Source organism: Indicator indicator, chromosome Z, assembly GCF_027791375.1.
Source record: "Indicator indicator isolate 239-I01 chromosome Z, UM_Iind_1.1, whole genome shotgun sequence".
Taxonomy (NCBI): domain Eukaryota; kingdom Metazoa; phylum Chordata; class Aves; order Piciformes; family Indicatoridae; genus Indicator; species Indicator indicator.
In genome coordinates this window covers 57,506,207-57,524,574 of record NC_072053.1, presented here as the reverse complement: position 1 = coordinate 57,524,574, position 18,368 = coordinate 57,506,207, and the positions used below count along the sequence as shown (strand labels likewise).

The 18,368-nt window shown below is 35.9% G+C and overlaps 1 protein-coding gene across 1 annotated transcript in view; it reads left to right on the top strand.

The window, feature by feature from the left end:
- The first annotated feature begins 1,168 nt into the window (after positions 1 to 1,168).
- The window catches only part of SHC3 (SHC adaptor protein 3), a 53,435-nt gene continuing 36,235 nt past the window's right edge, over positions 1,169 to 18,368 (top strand). Inside the window, exons 1-2 of the mRNA XM_054397679.1 lie at positions 1,169 to 1,708; positions 17,819 to 17,889. Of these exons, the coding sequence (XP_054253654.1) occupies positions 1,169 to 1,708; positions 17,819 to 17,889 (611 nt within the window). The remainder of the gene's footprint in view (positions 1,709 to 17,818; positions 17,890 to 18,368) is intronic.

The following is an 18,368-nucleotide window of genomic DNA, read 5'->3' as shown; positions in this document are numbered from 1 at the left end:
ATGTTTCTGGATGCTACTTCTCAGGTCCAAGTCTTTGTGGCTGATACTTGTGCTTAATAAGATCAGGCGCATTTATTTATTTTTTTTATTTTTCACTGTAGGGTGACAGTCTGCTGCTACCTGAAGTTTTGAACGCTCTTTTAGTTTTCTCAGTTTTCCAGAGTTACACAAAATATTCCAGTCATTTGAAGATCCTCTTCGTGTTTTTTTTGGAATGAATAGGAGTGGTGCATGAAAAAGCGTCTGTTAAGCTGGTGGTTGGACATCAGAAAAATACTTTTCTTCACAGATCAGTACTTATATAATTCCTTCATTCGAACAGAAGGTAGTTGTTACATCAAAAATTGGATGCAACACTCTCCATGAAAGACAGCACTAACACAAAGGCACTTGTAAAGTCTGTTAGACTGCTTTTGTGGAAGAAAATGTGTATATTTAGTTCTGTCATCTATTCTGAAAACCTTTGAGGTGTGTGTGTTTTGCTGGGGTGGAGGTTGGGGGGATGTAGGGAAGGGTGGTGATGGGGGGCATATATGCTCAAATATTATCCAGATATTTGCTATCAAACTGTGACTTCCATTCACAAATATATGAGATGGAAGAACATTTAAATGGAAGAATAAAGTGTGGTGTTTTAGTAAGGCTGTTAATTCGCTTTTTAAGGTGATTAATTGCCTTTGGTACCAAAAGGGGGGTGGTAGTGGTGGTGAATTAAAGGTTGAAAGGAAGTATCTATTTGAGAAGATAGGAAAAGGAAATTTGAGAATTGATTGGTGCTAGTGTGCTGTAAGTGGGTGGATTTTTTTTTTTTTTTTTTTTTTTTTTTGCTACAGGAAGTGATTTGCAGTGTTCACTGAGCCTTTTGTTGAAAAGGGTCCTTCTCATTTGTGTGAGTCATGCTTCTGCTGTGAGCGAGTTGGCAGCTCTAAGCAGGACTGGGATCTCTGTCACAGAAAACTGTTACTTCACCCAACCTTAACGGGGAACCATAACAAATTTCTTTAAAAAATATTTTTCTGTTCTTCCTTGTAGTCTTCTTTTTTTTTTTTCATCCCAAACTCGGGTTATATGTCGATGTCATTATGAATTGCTATCTATGTTAGCACGGGCATCTCCTGCGTTGGCATCAGATTTGCCAGAACATATGCAGGAAACCAGATAGAAGGGCATGCTTCAACGTACCAAGTATAACCGCTTCAGGAATGATTCAGTGACATCAGTTGATGATCTTATTCACAATTTGTCCATGAACAGCAAGGTCTCAGCAGTTGCTACGACTTCAACAGCATCTTCATACCTGGTCTCGCCAGAGGTTCTCCGCAAGGACCAGGAAGATGGACCCACCACTCTATGTACCCTCATCCATAAAGTGTCCCACTTGAAACTCTCTAACACAGGCAACCTTTTGGGTATCAAAAACCTCTCCTCTGCAGTAAAGGAGCTTGCTGCCTCCAAGTTGCAGGGAAGCTCAAGTGCTTCTAGCTCAGCAGCAGGGGCTTCAGACAACACATGTAATCTTGTCTCTGCCACTTCGTGTTCTCAGCAGGACATGAGCAAGATGAGTATGGGGAAAAAAACACGGTCAGAGGAAATGCACCCGGGAGGTGAAGACTGGAATCAAAGTAGCAGCTCCGTCAATAAATCCTCTCGAGGATGGCTGCACTCGAGTGAGAAGATCCTGGGACCTGGTGTGACGTACATTGTGAAGGTTGGTCTGATTTCTTCCATTCTGTGTTTTTATCAATGAAAAATTTTCTGGTTTTGATGACAGGGCAGATAGGCTGACAGGATCTCTATTTGTATATTCCTTTTCTTTTTGTTGCTTAATGCATGGTATGTAAATGGAGCAAGGCAGAGCTGGGAAGCTGTGTTAATTTGTTAAATTAGAGCAAACCTGCAGATAGGGTCTTTCTCAGGTAATGTTCTACAGCTGGGTAAAAATTCTGTTCCCAAGCTAAAAGCTGTTTTTCTTACTTTTTATATTGTTTGGGTTTTTTCCCTTTTGCTGAATTTAGGTTTTCAGTGTTATGTAGCATAGTGTATATATCTTGGATACACAGGCTTTCAATATGTCTGGTGCAATATAGAGGAGGAAAGAAAGACTCCTTGATGTGTGAAGAACTGTTAATTTTGCATGATATTTCAGTTTGAAAATAACTCTAAGGACATGTGTGTTTTAAAAATGGGATTATATTTGAAATCTTAGAGCAGAAAGACACAGAGCACAATTCTTATCATATTCCACAAATAGAAATACTGCTGTGGATAGAGCAGGAAAATGCAGCTTGCTTTACATAATGGGAATTCAGCCACCTTATTGCTCTTCTCATTTCATTGATACAGCATGTTAAGAGCACAGAATCCTAAATTTACAGGGTCATATACCCATATGCTTTGAAAGTATTTTGAAATGAACTGTTAAATTAGAGCCTTTGAGAGAAGAGAATGTGCAATGTATTTGTAGTCAGATAATATTCTGTTTACATCTTCCAGCAGTGTGCAGAAAATGTAAAAACAACATTGTTGCCCAGAAATTGTTCTTCAGTCACCCTGTTTTGTTTGGTTTTTTTTTTTTTGCCCCATGGCTTTTGTAATTTGAACTGTTTTGTAGCAAACTATTAATAAAATTACAGGTCTATTTTTTTAACGTCATCTTATTTTGCATATAGAAGTCACAGTGTGACTTTGTGTCAGGATACTTTAAAAGTGAGTGACACCCTTGCTGCTTAACTCTCACTGGTTCATCTCTTTTTACAAAAGTAGAGTGCATATGTAACAGAGCAGTAGCTAGGAAGCAGCTTTCATTTCTTTGTTAGTGGTGATGGTAGGTTTTGCACATAATGGTAGACTGAGTAAGTTGGACCATTCAGAACACTATTGAAACTGTACTGTCTTTTTTGCTACTGTGTACAGGATCTACAAAAGAGTCAGTACTACCATTCAGAGCACAAACTTCTGCTCTGTTACTGTTTGAGAAGTGTCTGGATAAAATAACCCACTGATGCTAGATACAGTGGTGTTAAGAACTTGTCCTTTTGCATAGAAATGCTCTGATTAATGAAGGGTCATTTACCATTTCTCCACTAGCTCAGGGAATTCAACTATTTTATTTTTCATTTTGCTTAGTTATATTGTAAATAGACGATGACTGAGAATTTGCTGCTGCAGTTTGTTTTACTTGAAGTGATCGTTATGAAGCAAAACAAACACAGTATTCACTTTCTTAATTTTGTCAGTGGTCTACCTTCTATATGATAGAAGATGCTGATATCCTTGAATTGAAATGAGAATGAAAATTAGTACAGAAGTGGACTTAACTTAGAGTTAATAATTAACCCATATCTAATACTGATAGTAGAACAAACATTTTAATCAGTGCAGCTGGTGTCAAGTATATGAAAGTGTATTTGTACACATTATATATATTAGAATTTTTGAAAGAAATCATTAGTACCATACAACTTGCATTTTTAGGTGTTTGTAAATGTTGTTTCTATTGAAAAACAGGGTGATACCTGTAACTTTGTGCTGCCTGACATTCAATCATGAAACAGTGCTTTGAATGTAAAAACAAAGCTTAAAAATAAATCTCAAAACAAATGGTTAATGAATGAAAATAAACTGTCCCTGTTTAGTTCATAATTTGACTGTTCATTAACTATCTTAGAGTTTTCCTTAGCAACTGCAGCAGTCATATAGATAAGAACAGAAGTGCAGTTCCCACATCATTAAATATTGTTAGGGCTTTTTATGCATTCAGACTGCCAAATCAATACATAGATAAGGTACACTGAAGGGAAACATTCCTCAGATACCTCATGACTATTTTAACTATCTGTGGGACTCATGCCATGTTTAATTAGTACCATATGCCTTTCAGAAAATTCCATATGCCATTAGTTAAATGAGACAAAAATCAGATTTCATATTAACCAGAAAACTTCTATCATTTTATATGTAAATATGCATTGGGTTACTATTTTCTCATTAATCCCCATTCAAATTTGAAAATTATCTATGGGAAAGGGTAAATTGATAGGGTGAATATAAAACCAACAAACAGTTTGTTAACTCATGTTGGAATTTTCTGAAGTAAGAGACACAAACTCCCTCTGTGCAATGTATGGCAAATCTGTAACTTTACTGCTGTCTCCATGTTTTCACATACTACCCGTTTTTTAAATGGACAATATAATTCTGATGCTTAAAAATGGTTGTAGGATAGTGGTAAACGTGAACTGTGTATTAAATTATTATGGCAAACAATCTAAAGAGTATAATCCTAACTAACAATTTCTTTAATAGTGGGAGTGGATAACAGCTATTTATATTTGATCAGGAAAATAGACATCTTTTGTGAAGGTTTTCAAACACATCACCAAGTGAAAGCTTCTGTTCTGCTACCATTCTGCAAGATGCTATTTATGGGCACATAGTCATTGAAATAATTGAGGCTATTTCTATATACTGGAAGTTAAGTATGTGCTTAAGGAGGTACTGAATTGCTCTTACTGCATCCTTTTATTCTGTACTGTAGTATTGCTTTCAGCATATATGCAGTGCAGCTGTGATTTTATCAGATCTCTGCAAGTAGACAGAGAATTTACAAAATTACTTTTCTCTTTAGGGGCTAACCCAGACTGTGAATTGAAGTCTGAAATGGAACTAACATGGTGGAAACTGCAACATACGCAGCCATCCCCTAGAAGACTTCAGGGCTCTTTAGAAGAATGTTTATAATTTTTTTTTTCTTTCTGTTCTAACCAGAACCAATTTGTTGCTGGTTTAAAGTAGGACAAGATGCCAATGCTTTATGGCTTTGTGCTGGAACTCTACGCTCACTTGTTTGGAAGCTATCTAGTGTAGCCTCTAAGAAAAAAAAAAAAAGGAGGGTTTCTTTCTCCCTTCTTATTGCTTTAGACATAAAAGAAAATTTAAAATATACTTGTTTAAAGAAAAAAAAAATTAACAATACCTGTAAGGCTTTATTTTTGGTTGATGTTAAATTCCTCTCCCTTTGTTACAGAAAAATGTGTACAAGGTTTTTCTTTGAAGTTGCAGTATTGTTAATGGTTAATCACTGATAGTTTGGAATAGCCTGAGTGAAAACATACTCAGTAGGATTTTGTGTGTGTGGTTCTACTAATAAGGAACACAGATGCAAACCATCCTCTTTGTAATGAGGTTTACATGGTTAAGAGTGGGTTGTGTTAGCCATATGCTGATCATAGGACTGAATACGGATCCATTAGTTCAGAGTCTACTATCTTCAACCCAGGTACCCAAACACTGTCAGTCAGGGCTTGTCACTGTGGATTTTAAAGCTGCATGCATACAGGTTAGGCGAGAGAGAAGTGACAAAGATGGTACTGGTTTTAGCAATTGATCCTTCCTAACATGCCATATTCCTTTGCAGTCAGTCCTTTGCATTTACTTTCACTGTCATGTGGGCTAGAAAAGAATGGAATTGATGCCTGTTGCTCTGATGAAAACCTATTTTTTGAGCTCCTTGGATCTGAAACACCGAGGGTCTATTGTGCAGCCCACTGATATGAAAAAAAAGCATTTCTCATGGAAGTTAAATCAGGTCCTATGAGCAGAAATCATAGAATTGACTCTTTAATTGTACTGTTATTCTAATTACATGAATCAAATACTATTACTGTACATTTGCACACCTTTCATAGAAAGCAAAGCCTGTAATGATTTATGTGCCGAAGGATTCAACTCTCAACGTGAATGTCTGTTCTGCAATACATTTGGACTGTTTGCAAAATTCCTCAGAAACTTTGGCATAATTTCTACACCCAGGGTTATTTCATGACACAATTTGGACACTGTTAATACTGATTTGAATAATTAAAGTCAGAACTGTATTTATTTAAAATAAAAATTATACAGTTGTGTTAGCAATTTACAATTTTTAAATCCACTAATTAATTTAGCTGCTTGGTTTAGGAGGTAAAACTGCCTTTAGCCAGAATTCTTTCTCTGTTTTCCCAAGGAAATTGGATTGTTGGTTTCTCTACTTGTCTTCAAATAATGATTACAGTAAGAATACTGTGCACTCAATGTAAATATCTGCCACTGCAAACATAAAGAAAACATAGGAAAGAACTGAAATCTTCAGGGGAAACCCATGCCTTACTCTAATGCTGGAAGCAAGGTACTCCTTGGTCTCAGTGACAGAGCAATCTTCTGTCCCCTAGCCACATAACTTACTGAGGAACCTTATCTCCTCTTACACACTAGCTGTAGTTGTGCTGCATCTCATCTTCATTTCATGGTAGAAAGTTGAAGTGAATGCAGAAAGGATCAATATTAAATTTTCTTCTTTGCAATGGGGAACAAAAATGCAGATCTGCCCTGGGATAGTTCCATAGTCAACCAACTTTCCCAGCTATTGACACTTTCAGGATGATTACTGTCATAAGAATGAAACAAATTCCCTAGTTGTAGAGCCAGAGGGCTTTAGTATCGCTTCTCCGCAGTTCTACCTAGTCATGGAATGTTCACATTTCATTTGATTGCATGCATTTATGGTAAAATGTGACATAGCTCTACCTTTGGCTACACCAGGCAGGTCTGAAGCAGAACCCATCTGTGTGAGTTGTGGTAAGAATAATGAATTCAATTGAAACCCCACTTCCAGTCATTGTGTGTTTTCAGAGGGGGATTGGGTGCAATTGATTAACGTTCCCAATGGTAACCTAGAATGTTTATTTAATAAGGGATATATTCTCCTAGAGTTTTTCAAATAAGTTTTCATAGGGCCAGGAAAGATTTCCATCTCAAAATGTTGATGATCCCAGTCAGAGCTAAAAGTTTAAAGACTGAAAGAATCCCTTTTAGATTAGGCAAGCAAGAAGATAAAAGGTGAAAATAGGGTATAGGAGCATGAAAATTAAATCACTTGAGGTAAATAATAAAAGATGTCTAGGTCTTTTTCACATAGCACTATCACAGTGTGTCTTCTGATACAGGGATTTTTGTCTTTTTGTTATCTTTGAACAAATCCTGGGAGACGTAAAATGGTCAAATACCTAAACAGAAAGGACAGACAATAAGAGATGTATTTTATCTCACGATACTGTCTTGCTCAGCAGCATTTCCATCTTTCTAGACATGTTGTTGTATTAACATGTCTTGATTCCCATTTTTGGCTCTTACTAGTGTAGGAATTATGCAAAGAAGTGCATATCTCATTGGACATTGTGATCCTGACTGACATTTGACACTGCATACTTCTGATGAAGTAATTACCTGAAACAGAATTGTCCCTTTCCATATGGGGAAGCAGCTTTAATTAACCATAGGGCATTTTGAAAGTATTTTAAACTTTCCAAGAAAGTAGATTGTTTCAGAAACACTACCTTTGCCACTAAATATAGGGGCCATGTGTTGTTACCACACGTTGAGTGCAGATGCTACAGCGTCACTCATTTTTACTTCGTTTTTTCTAAAGTCTAAGCAGAATGGCCAAGTGAATAAACTGTGCAGCTTCTTGAAAGGAAAGAATTGTGAAACTGCACTGCAAACACCAAAATAAACAGTTCAAAATGTGTCAGCCAAATGCCTTGAATCTACCCAAAGCCTTTTCTTGGGTAGAGACAGAAACCGTGAAGGCAGTTTCTAGTATGGTTCTGTTCCTAGATGACTGTAATCCTTAACAACACCCAGGCATGATAAAAAGCTTCATAATTAAGAGATTTAAAAGGACTTGGTATGAAATCAAGCTGCACTGGCTGATGCATTAAACCTCTTTCTTTTGCAGCACTTCAGCAGCATTAAGAAGGCAGTGGAGTCTGGCTCAGTCTACTGTAGGACTGATAATAACGCTGATAATACTGCTATGAAAAGCTGATTAATAGATACTCCTAGTCTACAAAGTGAGGTTTGTTTACAAGATTTAGTGCAAACTACTATTTAATGCAAAATATGAATCCATTTGATTTTACTGAAGAGGATATGAAAAGATAGAGGTTTTAAATAATTTGCTTGAAGGTGTCCAGGAAATTATTGACAAGGGTGAAACATACACAACACCTAAGGACAGTGCTCTTGCTACCACACCCAACTGCTCTGTAGAGTTCCTATAGTGAAAGTCTGCTACTGTAAAAGATTTCCAGCTGGATAGGCAGAATAGGCAAATAAGAAAAAAAATAATTTAGTTTGCAAATTGAGCATATTTTTGACAGAAACTAGAACAGAAATTTTGGAGGGAAAGAAAGACAGCTTTGCCCAGGTCAGCAAATCATGGTCTCTGTGATGCACTCATCACGGTTGTTGAAGAAGATCACCCAGCACACAGTGCATGCCACAGCCAACAGGGAGGATAGAAGATTTCCTAAAATCTTCTAAAAATGTTTTGTAAAAAAACAAAAAAATTGTTTATAATGGATGTTTTGCAGGAACAGAGTTGTGGAAAATGCCCTGGATACAGTGAGATACAAGATGTGTTCATGTTAAAGACTTAGTCTGATTTATGTTGGTAGCTTGAAGTGAACAAGGTTTATGAATCTATTTTTTAGGTTAGTTTTAGTGAATTGCAATTCAAGTTGCTCAATGATAGACAGTAAGAGTAGAAGTTAAATGAGAGATGTTTCACAAGGTAGAACTGATAACACAGCTTTTCTCCAGATACCTCCTTTTGCCAACTTCTCATATGTAGTCATGTTAAATTTTTATCATACTTCAGATATGTTAATGGACATGGAAAGTATTGCTTAGTATTGTTTTTCCTTCTGTTGTAATATTGGTGGCACATAAGTATATTTTCCTTTTGCAAATGCTATGCTCACTCTGTGCCTCAATAACAACATCTGGAGGCATTCAACAGAAGTTCATATCTTCTCTAAGGCCTTTTTGTTTATACAAATTCCTACCTAATGAAGAAGAACTTCACAAGTTTTCTGATCTCTGTGAGAGAAAAAGGAATAACCTATGTCCAACTTTTTCAGAGTGGTGGCAAATCCTGATATATTTTTATATATAATTATATATCTCAGCTTATTAATAGATATATACAGCTGTCCACAAAACTTTAAAATAGTTAATGAATATGCATATACTGCATATCAGAAGTAATAACAATTAGTGTTATTTTAGACTCAAGGATTTTTCATAATCATTCTTAATAACATTGGCACTACATATTTGTGCATGCTTGAAGTCAATATATAGGACTTCATGGTTCATCCATGCATATACATAGTATGTATAAAATAAAAGTAAGCATACATAGATGCAATTTGTTTTGTTAGCATTTAAGCAACTCAGTGTAAGAAAGGCATATGTAATAGAGCAATATTGTTGTTTAGAAGTTGCTTTTTCTACTGGCAGTGGATTAGATTTAGGATTAATTTGTTCAGGTGAAAAAATTTCACAGCCTTTCAGTATTAGGTAATGCTAGGAATTTTGTTTTATATTTGATTCCAGAATCCCTCTGGAACTCAATCTTACTTTACTTACAACTGAAAGTGTTTGTGAAAATCTTAAGGAAATTCACTGTAGAAAGATTTACACGATTAAAGCTAGATGTCTAGCAAACATGCAGTGACTCACAGTCATGCAGTGCAAATTTTGAAACATGACCTTTCTTTGTATTATTTTGTAATTTGGATGATAAACATTATTCCTGTTTGGCACAGTGAATCAAAATATATCAAGGCACAGATATACAGAGAAAGCCTTAGTTCCCTATAGTCTCCTGTGAAAAGATTTTGTAACTCTACTATGATAATTGTTAAGTCAAGAGCCTATGAAGTCTACCTTTTACTGAAATAGTTTAATAGTGTAATATTAGCAGTATTCATATTATTGAATATCCAAGCATTCAGTTCAAAGAATAAAATAGAGATGCAACACATTGTAAACATATCAACTGCCAAAATAGCATTGAATGTGTTAATTAACAAATCAAAGTACATAAATGTTAGAAGTAATTTCTGGGAGGTACTAATGTCATACACAAATACATTCGTTTTCCTCCTAAATTCCTGTAGTATTACAGTTGTGTACATCTGATCTTTATGTTCGTGCAGGAGAAGGCAGTTTGTTGAGAGTAGACTTACACTCACCAGTTAAGGATTGTTAAAATCTGCATATATAGAGACATACAAAACATGTTAATACTACAGAAGCCAGTTGTCATACATGAGGAAATGGGAAAAAGCTAGAAGTTGTCCAGAACTGGAGGTATTCTTTGGAGAGCTGTGTTCTCCTTTCACCCATTCTTGAGGAAGTAAACCACCCTTTTCCAAGAGAAATGCAACTGACAATCCTATCCATCATCATCTGTACTAGTTCAGAAGCTCTCTTGCTTTGCTTGTCTTGTAGAGCAATTTGTGATGATGGGTGAAAGGTCAATGATTATTTATAGTTGAACTCTGAAGACCTGGTTTTAGGTTTTCTGTTCCATTTTCATTCAATCCATTGTTACTTTCTGTCTGGAATGGCACATGCACTCTTTAATTAGAAAAAAACTTCTGGGGGAATACTGATTCACTTAAAAGCTCTATGTAAATATGTACATAATTACTTACTGATAAAAAAATTACCAACTGCAAAAGTATAAAAGCATAGAAGGGTGCCTTTCTGTTTTTCATGGTGGCATAAGTTTATGACACATTCTTGGTCTTAGATTCTGACAATGTCTGAATAAAGGACCTTTTCCTCATTCAGAACTAGGCTGCCAGTGTTTCTTTCATGCAGGATTGTTTTTTCACTGAGCAGTTCTGCAGTTACTAGAGAAGCATGGACAGAGATACTGAGCAAGTGCCTCAGTGTGTGCTGTAGAGCACATTCATTAGTTACCCTCAGAGATCTGCATCTTCAGGTAGTCCTGAAGATGCATTTTGTCAGAATGAAAGAAGGGAAGGAGACTATAGCATGGTTGGGTGAATAAGACTCATGTTATGTTAGATCTCAGTATCATGTTACGTGATGGCTAAGCAGAGCATTTAAAGGCAAATATTTATATCTCAAAGAAACTGAAATCTCTAGCAGTTGACTTAAGCACTGCAACTACTGCTCATACAAATTTATTTCTCTCTGAAGTCTTGCTTCTGCCCATGTTTTTTTCTAACTAACCTTACATTAGAAGATTACATTTAACCTTACAGTTGTAGCTCACCTTGTATTAGAAATGTCACAGAACTAATCTTCCGTTCTTTTCTTCTGTTAAAATATCTGGGTACACAGACATAAATCTGAACCATTGCATGCATACAAGTCTTCTTCCCACCACACTGCTATCTCTCAGTCAATAGTAGCCAGTATTTGCCAAAGGCTGCCTCTTCTGCCAGATGAACACTTTGCATTACCAGCAACACCTGCAATGACAGGATGTCCTGCAGACTTATGTGATGCCAGAGTTTGGGTGGGATATTTTCCAGGCTGATGGAAGAACAACATACAGTGGTTCTCCACCAACCAGGAAAAGGTTTGCCCAAGGTTTGGCAAATGCCATCTGACATCTTATCCCTAGTCAGCTTTTAAGGTTAGAAAAAGAGTGAAAACTGTATTTGACATTAGAGTGCAGATCTTCAGAAAAGGCTTAGTTTTTGATGATACAGTGGGCTAGCTGACAATTGAGCCCAGAAAGATTCACTAAGCTTCTAGCATCATATGTGCAATGTTCCTTTATATATACTCTTTTTCAGTATAAATGCTGCACCTTGATATTTAAGAGATTTAAAGTGTAAATTCAGCTTTAGGAGCTTCCCACAGTACTCTGTCTTCAGAACTGTTCCTGACATCAGCTCATATCGTAGTGAGAGGATTTATGCTTTTCAGGCATGTCATATTTTATATCATTACTCTTGTAAACAAAATTTTATACAGATTTAAGTGAGTGTTGTAAATATCAGTGTTAGCAGATTATTACAGTTAAAGGTAATTGTGCTTCAGAGGATAGCCCCTGAAGAAGCTTGTTGTGGGTAATGTGCAATGCATCCTCATTTCTCTTGAAACACTCTGCTTCTTTTTTTCCCTTTCTCTCCTTTTCATTTTGCTTTGCTAATGGGTGAATCTAAATGAAGAAGAAAGTATGAAGATCAGTTTTCTGTGTCTTGGCCATTTGTTGTGATAAGGATGAGGAACCACTGTTTCATATTAAAAAGGTGATTCCCACAACTACGTGGATGCAGAGCTGTGCATCCAGACCTTCTCTGCCTTGCACACACATCTGAAGAGATAGTCTGGTACAGAGGTGTGCACACTATGTTAAATTCAAAGGGTGTGGAGGCTTTATATGCTACTTGTATAGGCTGCAAAGTAAGGATAGAATATTTGTCTAAAAATGCCAAACACATGCTTTTCCTTCTGAAGACTTGGAAGGAAAGATCCTCCTGCCATATGCTGGTATCTTAACAGTCTGCTGTGGAAGTGCTATACCATAGGGTAAGACAGTTTGCTGTGAGTAACTGGAAGGATAACTATGTATTTCAAATTGCAGATATAACTTTGTATCCATTTTATCTCAAAAAAAAAAAAAAATAGCAAGGACTGCACTGTTACTGCATTTCTTCAGGTAGCTTTTTCTCAATGGCTTCTTACTGCCTCTGTTACTGGATGAATATTGTGAAGTACTCAGCAGTATGGCAAAAGCCAGTCGGGGTTATTTTATGGATTGTCGAGGATTTTTTTTATTGCCAGATGTGCTTGAAGAAAAAATTTATTTTTCTTGGACTTTCTCTCAACCTAATAGTTTGGTGTTTTCATTCCCTTATAATGCTTCTAAGACTCCACTGTGTCCATAAAATTAATAAGTTTACTGCTTGAGGATACAATGTAGTTTAATCAAATATTTTACATATGTTGTGATATCTTCTGTCTTCTCTTTTTGTCTTGCTGAGTTAATTTGTTGTGGTATTCAAGGCAATAATTATCCAGTTAAAACAGTTTCCTGAAAAGGAAATATTGTGGCACTTTATTTTTCTTGTATTAGTTTCTCTTATTAAAGGCAACACCTGATGATGGATTGTGGTCCTTGTTTTTGTAGGTTTTGTAATTTTTGTATTATTTTTTCAGTTCAGTGGTTCAGAGAGTGAGTATTGCAAATTTTAAGTTGTAAGTAAACTGTAAATTCAGTTAATCTGGGAAATTAATCTAATACAATAGGAAAAGGATTCAGGTATACCATTTCCTGTTACTTTAGCTAAGAGAAAAGCTAATTCTCTAAGCTATTTGCAGTTATCGGTCCTGTGGTTTCTGGCTATGACGGGTTTCTTTTGTGTTTTTTTTCTCTCTTTTTCATGCATCAGTATGATATTAAAAATCCTAAGTGGCTCCACAGTTACATGTGGATACATTTACTAACTTGAAATCAAGTCCTGGATGTTACTAGTTTTGTGTTATGCCCTGCTTGTTAGGGTGCATCTGGTCTTGAATCTTAATATGATTAAGAGTAGATGGCAAGCTTCAAAGTGAGTTGCAAATATCGTGGAACGTTGGAGAACTATCAGAGCTCATTTCACAAACCTGTTAATAATGATATCTGAAATTAGAAGGAACTGTCATATTGATGCATGACTGCATGTTGCAAAAGAATATAATCTGAACTTGAAACAAAATTTCTTAAGTAGGAGAGTCCTCAGCTGGAATGAACTAGCACTAGTCAATTCATACTAACTTTTCATTTACTTTCATGGCATGCTTTAATTCTGGACTAGCTCTTTGGCTAACAAGAATAAAATGCAAAAGGAAAAACAAAATAAACCAAAACAATAAAACCAACCAAACAAAAAACCCCACAAACCCAAAAAACCCAAACATACAAAAACAAGGCTAAAAATCGAAACAAACACACACCCCTACCGAGAAAAGCAATTATGAAAATATAGGCATATGACTTGAAATACACACGAGGAACAGATGTGGCAAGTAAAAAGCTGCTGGATTCTATACTTCCCAAATAAAAGCACATCCTAAGTCTGTGGGTGAGAAATTTGCTGGCAATTGACCAGCTTATTACAGGGTATCTTATAGTATGTATCAGGCATTTCTATTTGCAAAAATTAGATCTATGTACACCACCCAGAACCCCAAGACTTTGAATCTGTTTTTTGAGCCCCGAGGCTATTACAAGCTGCTATGCAACATTATTACAGATTTCAGATACAATGTTGTGAACCAGCCAATGGTCATCTGGTTACACAGTTTAGAAATCAGTTTATTTTAACTGGTGAGCTTATGATGCTCAGTAGTTCAGACTCAGAGACTGGGAGTCATTTTGTGTGAGACTAGGTGACGGGCAAATCTTCATACTACACACATCCAACGGAGGCACTAATCTGCTTTTAGAAGTGCATATGACATTCAAGCATTCAAGCATTTGCCACTCCTAGGCTGAGCTGCTGCAGTGCTGTGTGGAGCTACATCTTGCTACGTTTTAATAATTTTTTTTCTCTAGTTACTGCTAGCTTCTGAGTCAGAGAATGCAAGATTTCTCCCAGTAACGTGGGGCTTTGAAGAGCTTGTTAGGAAACCAGTTTATGGAGCAAAAGGTATTTCAGACAGTGACTGCCTTCATTTGCCTTTCCGCTCTAAGTACATGAAAGCACTCAGGGTTTGTGTGTCGAACTGTTTCTGACAAATGTTAGGAGAATTCAATGCAGCACACAGTAAATATTTTTAGGTGTTAAAGAAGTATTTTCTGACTGAATCACGGAGAAGACAGAGGTACTTTTGGAAATACAGAAAAGATCTTCACCTATGGGATGAACCTCAGATATACAACCTACTCAAATGTTTATCTGGAAATTTTTTAAATAATATAGATGTTGGAACCTAATGCAAGGAGAGAGATATGGTCTCAGGAGTAAGTGGCACTCTGCTTTTAGATTTACTTTAGATTGCTACTGTTAGCAGGTGCTGTTTAGTATGCAAAGTACTATTTATGAATCTAAAGCCTCTGAATGGAAAGGAGTTCATTCATATGAAAGACTTTCTCCTTGGGGCATAGTACAATTGAGTGAAGGTATGTGAGCTGCAAACTCATTCAAATGTCAGAAAGCAGACAGAAGGTGAAGCATTATCTTGGAACTAGTAGTCCCAGCCCTTGCTTCTTCAAGGTGGGCTGCATCTCTGTATATTTGTTTCCTAAAAAATGAGTGAGGATGCTAGTGGGAGCTCATAAATATCACAGTAGCAGTGCATAGTAGCTCGTTGGTTAGAATATATATAAAGGGCTGGGTGAAGAGGACTTTTTAAAGAAGTAGACTATTTTATAACTATATTTTGAATGTTTTATGGAATGCCTAAAGCAAAAGGTAGCATTTCTTTTTAATCAGGATATTTATTTGTTCAAATAAATTAATAATTTATTTACTTGCTATCTTGGTTGTATGTCTTCTTTCTGTGGATCCTTGTCAGGATGTACATCAAATGGATATTTTTAGAGAGCAATGTTGGTCTTGGGGAATAATTGAAGCATAGCAGTAGGTGAGTTATATGTCCCTGTAGTTGGCCTTTGGACCTTTTAAATGTCAGTTTTTATAGTACTTTTGTTACTTGAAAACATGCCGTGGTGATTAAGTGTTCACATCTTTTATCCCAGAAAATCAGTTGCCATCTTGCCTTGATCAGTCAGGGATAATGTAAGCCTTACTATGTTGTGTTCAGCTGTCTCCATGCTATACATATAACAAATATAGGGCAATTCTTCCATCTGATCTTCCTTCAGTCTGGTTTTGTCTCTACTTTTGTTAATGCAGTTCAGGCAGTATGACTCAAAGGAGTCTAAATGCACGCCTTCTGTTTATGGGTATTTGTCTATTTATTTGTGTGTTTATTTTGACTGTGACTTGTCTTCATGTGTGTTTGTGTATTTATTTGCACGCTTGCATGTATTTGTCAAACTGCCTTCCAGAATTTGCTTCCAAAATGTTGGATCTGGTTTTCAATCTTGTACCATTACTTTGCTTTAAAAGACATGTGGCAAATACAGGTAAGTGAAGGAACAAGTGTAATGCAAGAGTGTTTTAATATTGAGTGGTCTAAATTAACAGGTTCATGAAATAATTAAAACTAAGTATTTCAGTAACAAAAAAATCACAGGGATACCTCCGAGCAATAAAAACAGATAAAAACAGTTCAGGAAAACATCTTTCATTACTGTATATTGGCATAAGTTAACTGACTTCAGCTGATTATCTCAACTGCCATTTAATGAATTTCATCTGCAGGCAAATCAAATCACTCCCTGAGATACTTAAAAATAGAGATAATAGTTAACTTCCTGTGTGAGAGCATGAAAACGTTGTTCTGGATACTATAAGTGTTCAGGGAGAAGTATATGTAAAAAGGGAATCTATTTGTAATGCGAAACGGGGTTACCTACTTTTGCACTGCTAGAGGAGTGATGACAGTCTAAGCACCTTGAGAGTGTGACCCTTATCTTAAGAGCTCCATACAGCAGGATATTCATGACATGACATTTTCTAAGATTTTACAAGCTTTTTAAAAATCATGAGATAAGATTGCAGGAGATCTCTAAATATTTCTAGGAAATTCTAGGAAATGTATCTTGGAACAACCCTTCCCAGAAACTGTTGCCTATTATAATCCAAATTTGAGCAATTTAATGAATAGGAATTACTTTATTGTTGTCAGTGTTGTAATGACTTCCTAACATTTGATAGCAATAAATTAAATAATAATGGACATGAAAAAAACTAGATACATCCTCAGCTTTTAAACACATGTTTATATAGAAAAAGCACTGCTGAAATTCTATATTACTGATGTGGCAATTCTTTAAGAGATCATTTTTCAGTATAAATAAAACTCCCAAACAGACACAAAGCAGTGACCTCATTGATGGTTTTTTTTTTACCAGTTTTATTCACAAGTAGGTTGTATTGCACTGTGAATAGATCAAAGCACTGATATAAAATTGTTATAAAAGCTGATATATAAAACCAATACTAGAATAACATTGCCAAGCTTGGTATGTAAAGACTATCCCTATTTCTCCTGACTTTCAAAGGTCGGGTGTGTCGCTGTGCAGATACTGGTATATTGTAACGTTTTTTTATAATGGTACTCCCTCTTTTTCTTAGTGTGCAGGGCAAAAGTCTAGGTCAATAATTCTGGTCTTTTACTACTAGTAACTAACCTTCATCTCATTCCTTTCTTGGATAACCCTGTTGAAGCCATCACCCAGCATGGGTTATTGGTATATTTTGTTACCATTTTCCTAGATAAAGTTATACTAGTGTCATTAATGAAAATACACAATCCCATTTTTCCTGAGCTGGTTTATTAAAGAGTGCTCTTTAATTGCTGGTGCTTTTTTCAGCTTTTCCTGATACAATTTATCTTTCTTGTTTTAAAGAGGTTTAATTCCCTCTGTCTTAAATGAGATCTTCCTGCTAACCAGCGCTAGACAGATTTGCTTTACCACACTTCCTTTTTCATTAATATTATTTTTTACTTCGATTGGCTGTATATCTAAAATTGAATAATTAAGTTAAAGGAAAATTTAAAAAAAAAAAACACATCAGCGCATTTTGAACTAGGTGTATTACAGCAAATTAGATTAAATGTGAAAGCATACCTTGAGTCAAAATTGAGACTTAAATGAAATAAAATGTTTCTGGAAGAGACCCCTGACATACAAGAACATAATAATAAAACACAACCTGACACATAGGAGAAATCAAATATAAAATTAAGAATTGTACAATGCATTGTAATGATTAGCTGCCCCCTCCTTCTCCCCACCACCCCCTGCCCCGTATCCCTCCCAGCCCTGTACTCAAGAATAATTATAATATGTTTTCCAACTGTTTTCTTTTTTTCTTTTTCCTTACAGTACTTGGGGTGTATAGAAGTCTTACGCTCAATGAGATCTCTTGACTTCAATACTAGAACACAGATTGCAAGGTAAGATTTTGTACAAGTATGTTTTTTAAAGTAACTTCTGAATTGTGTAAAGGATGGTAAGATGGCAAAACATGTAATAAATAACTTTTGGATACCACAAGTCCATGAAAAAAAATTCTTTTACAGGAAAATCTCTCACTTGATATTAATATAGCTTTGTCAGGGCTTTAAGGATGTTTTCTTTGTGGTCTTTTGATATGCCAGAAATTGCATATGATATATTGGCCAGAAGTGCCAAATAAGGCACTTATCTAGGTACCAATTTCATGACATTTAAGCCATTGAGAATTAGAATATATTTAACTACAATGCATTTGTCAAAATTAATCAAGAGAGCTGGTTTGTAGCCATGTATTTACAGGCTTTTGGCCATGCAAAGGACATAAATGAAAATGCTACCATGGTGGTACCAGAGACAAATGAAAGAATTGACTTTTTCCAGAGTGCATGTAAGAAACAATAAATTTGTATTAGGTTCT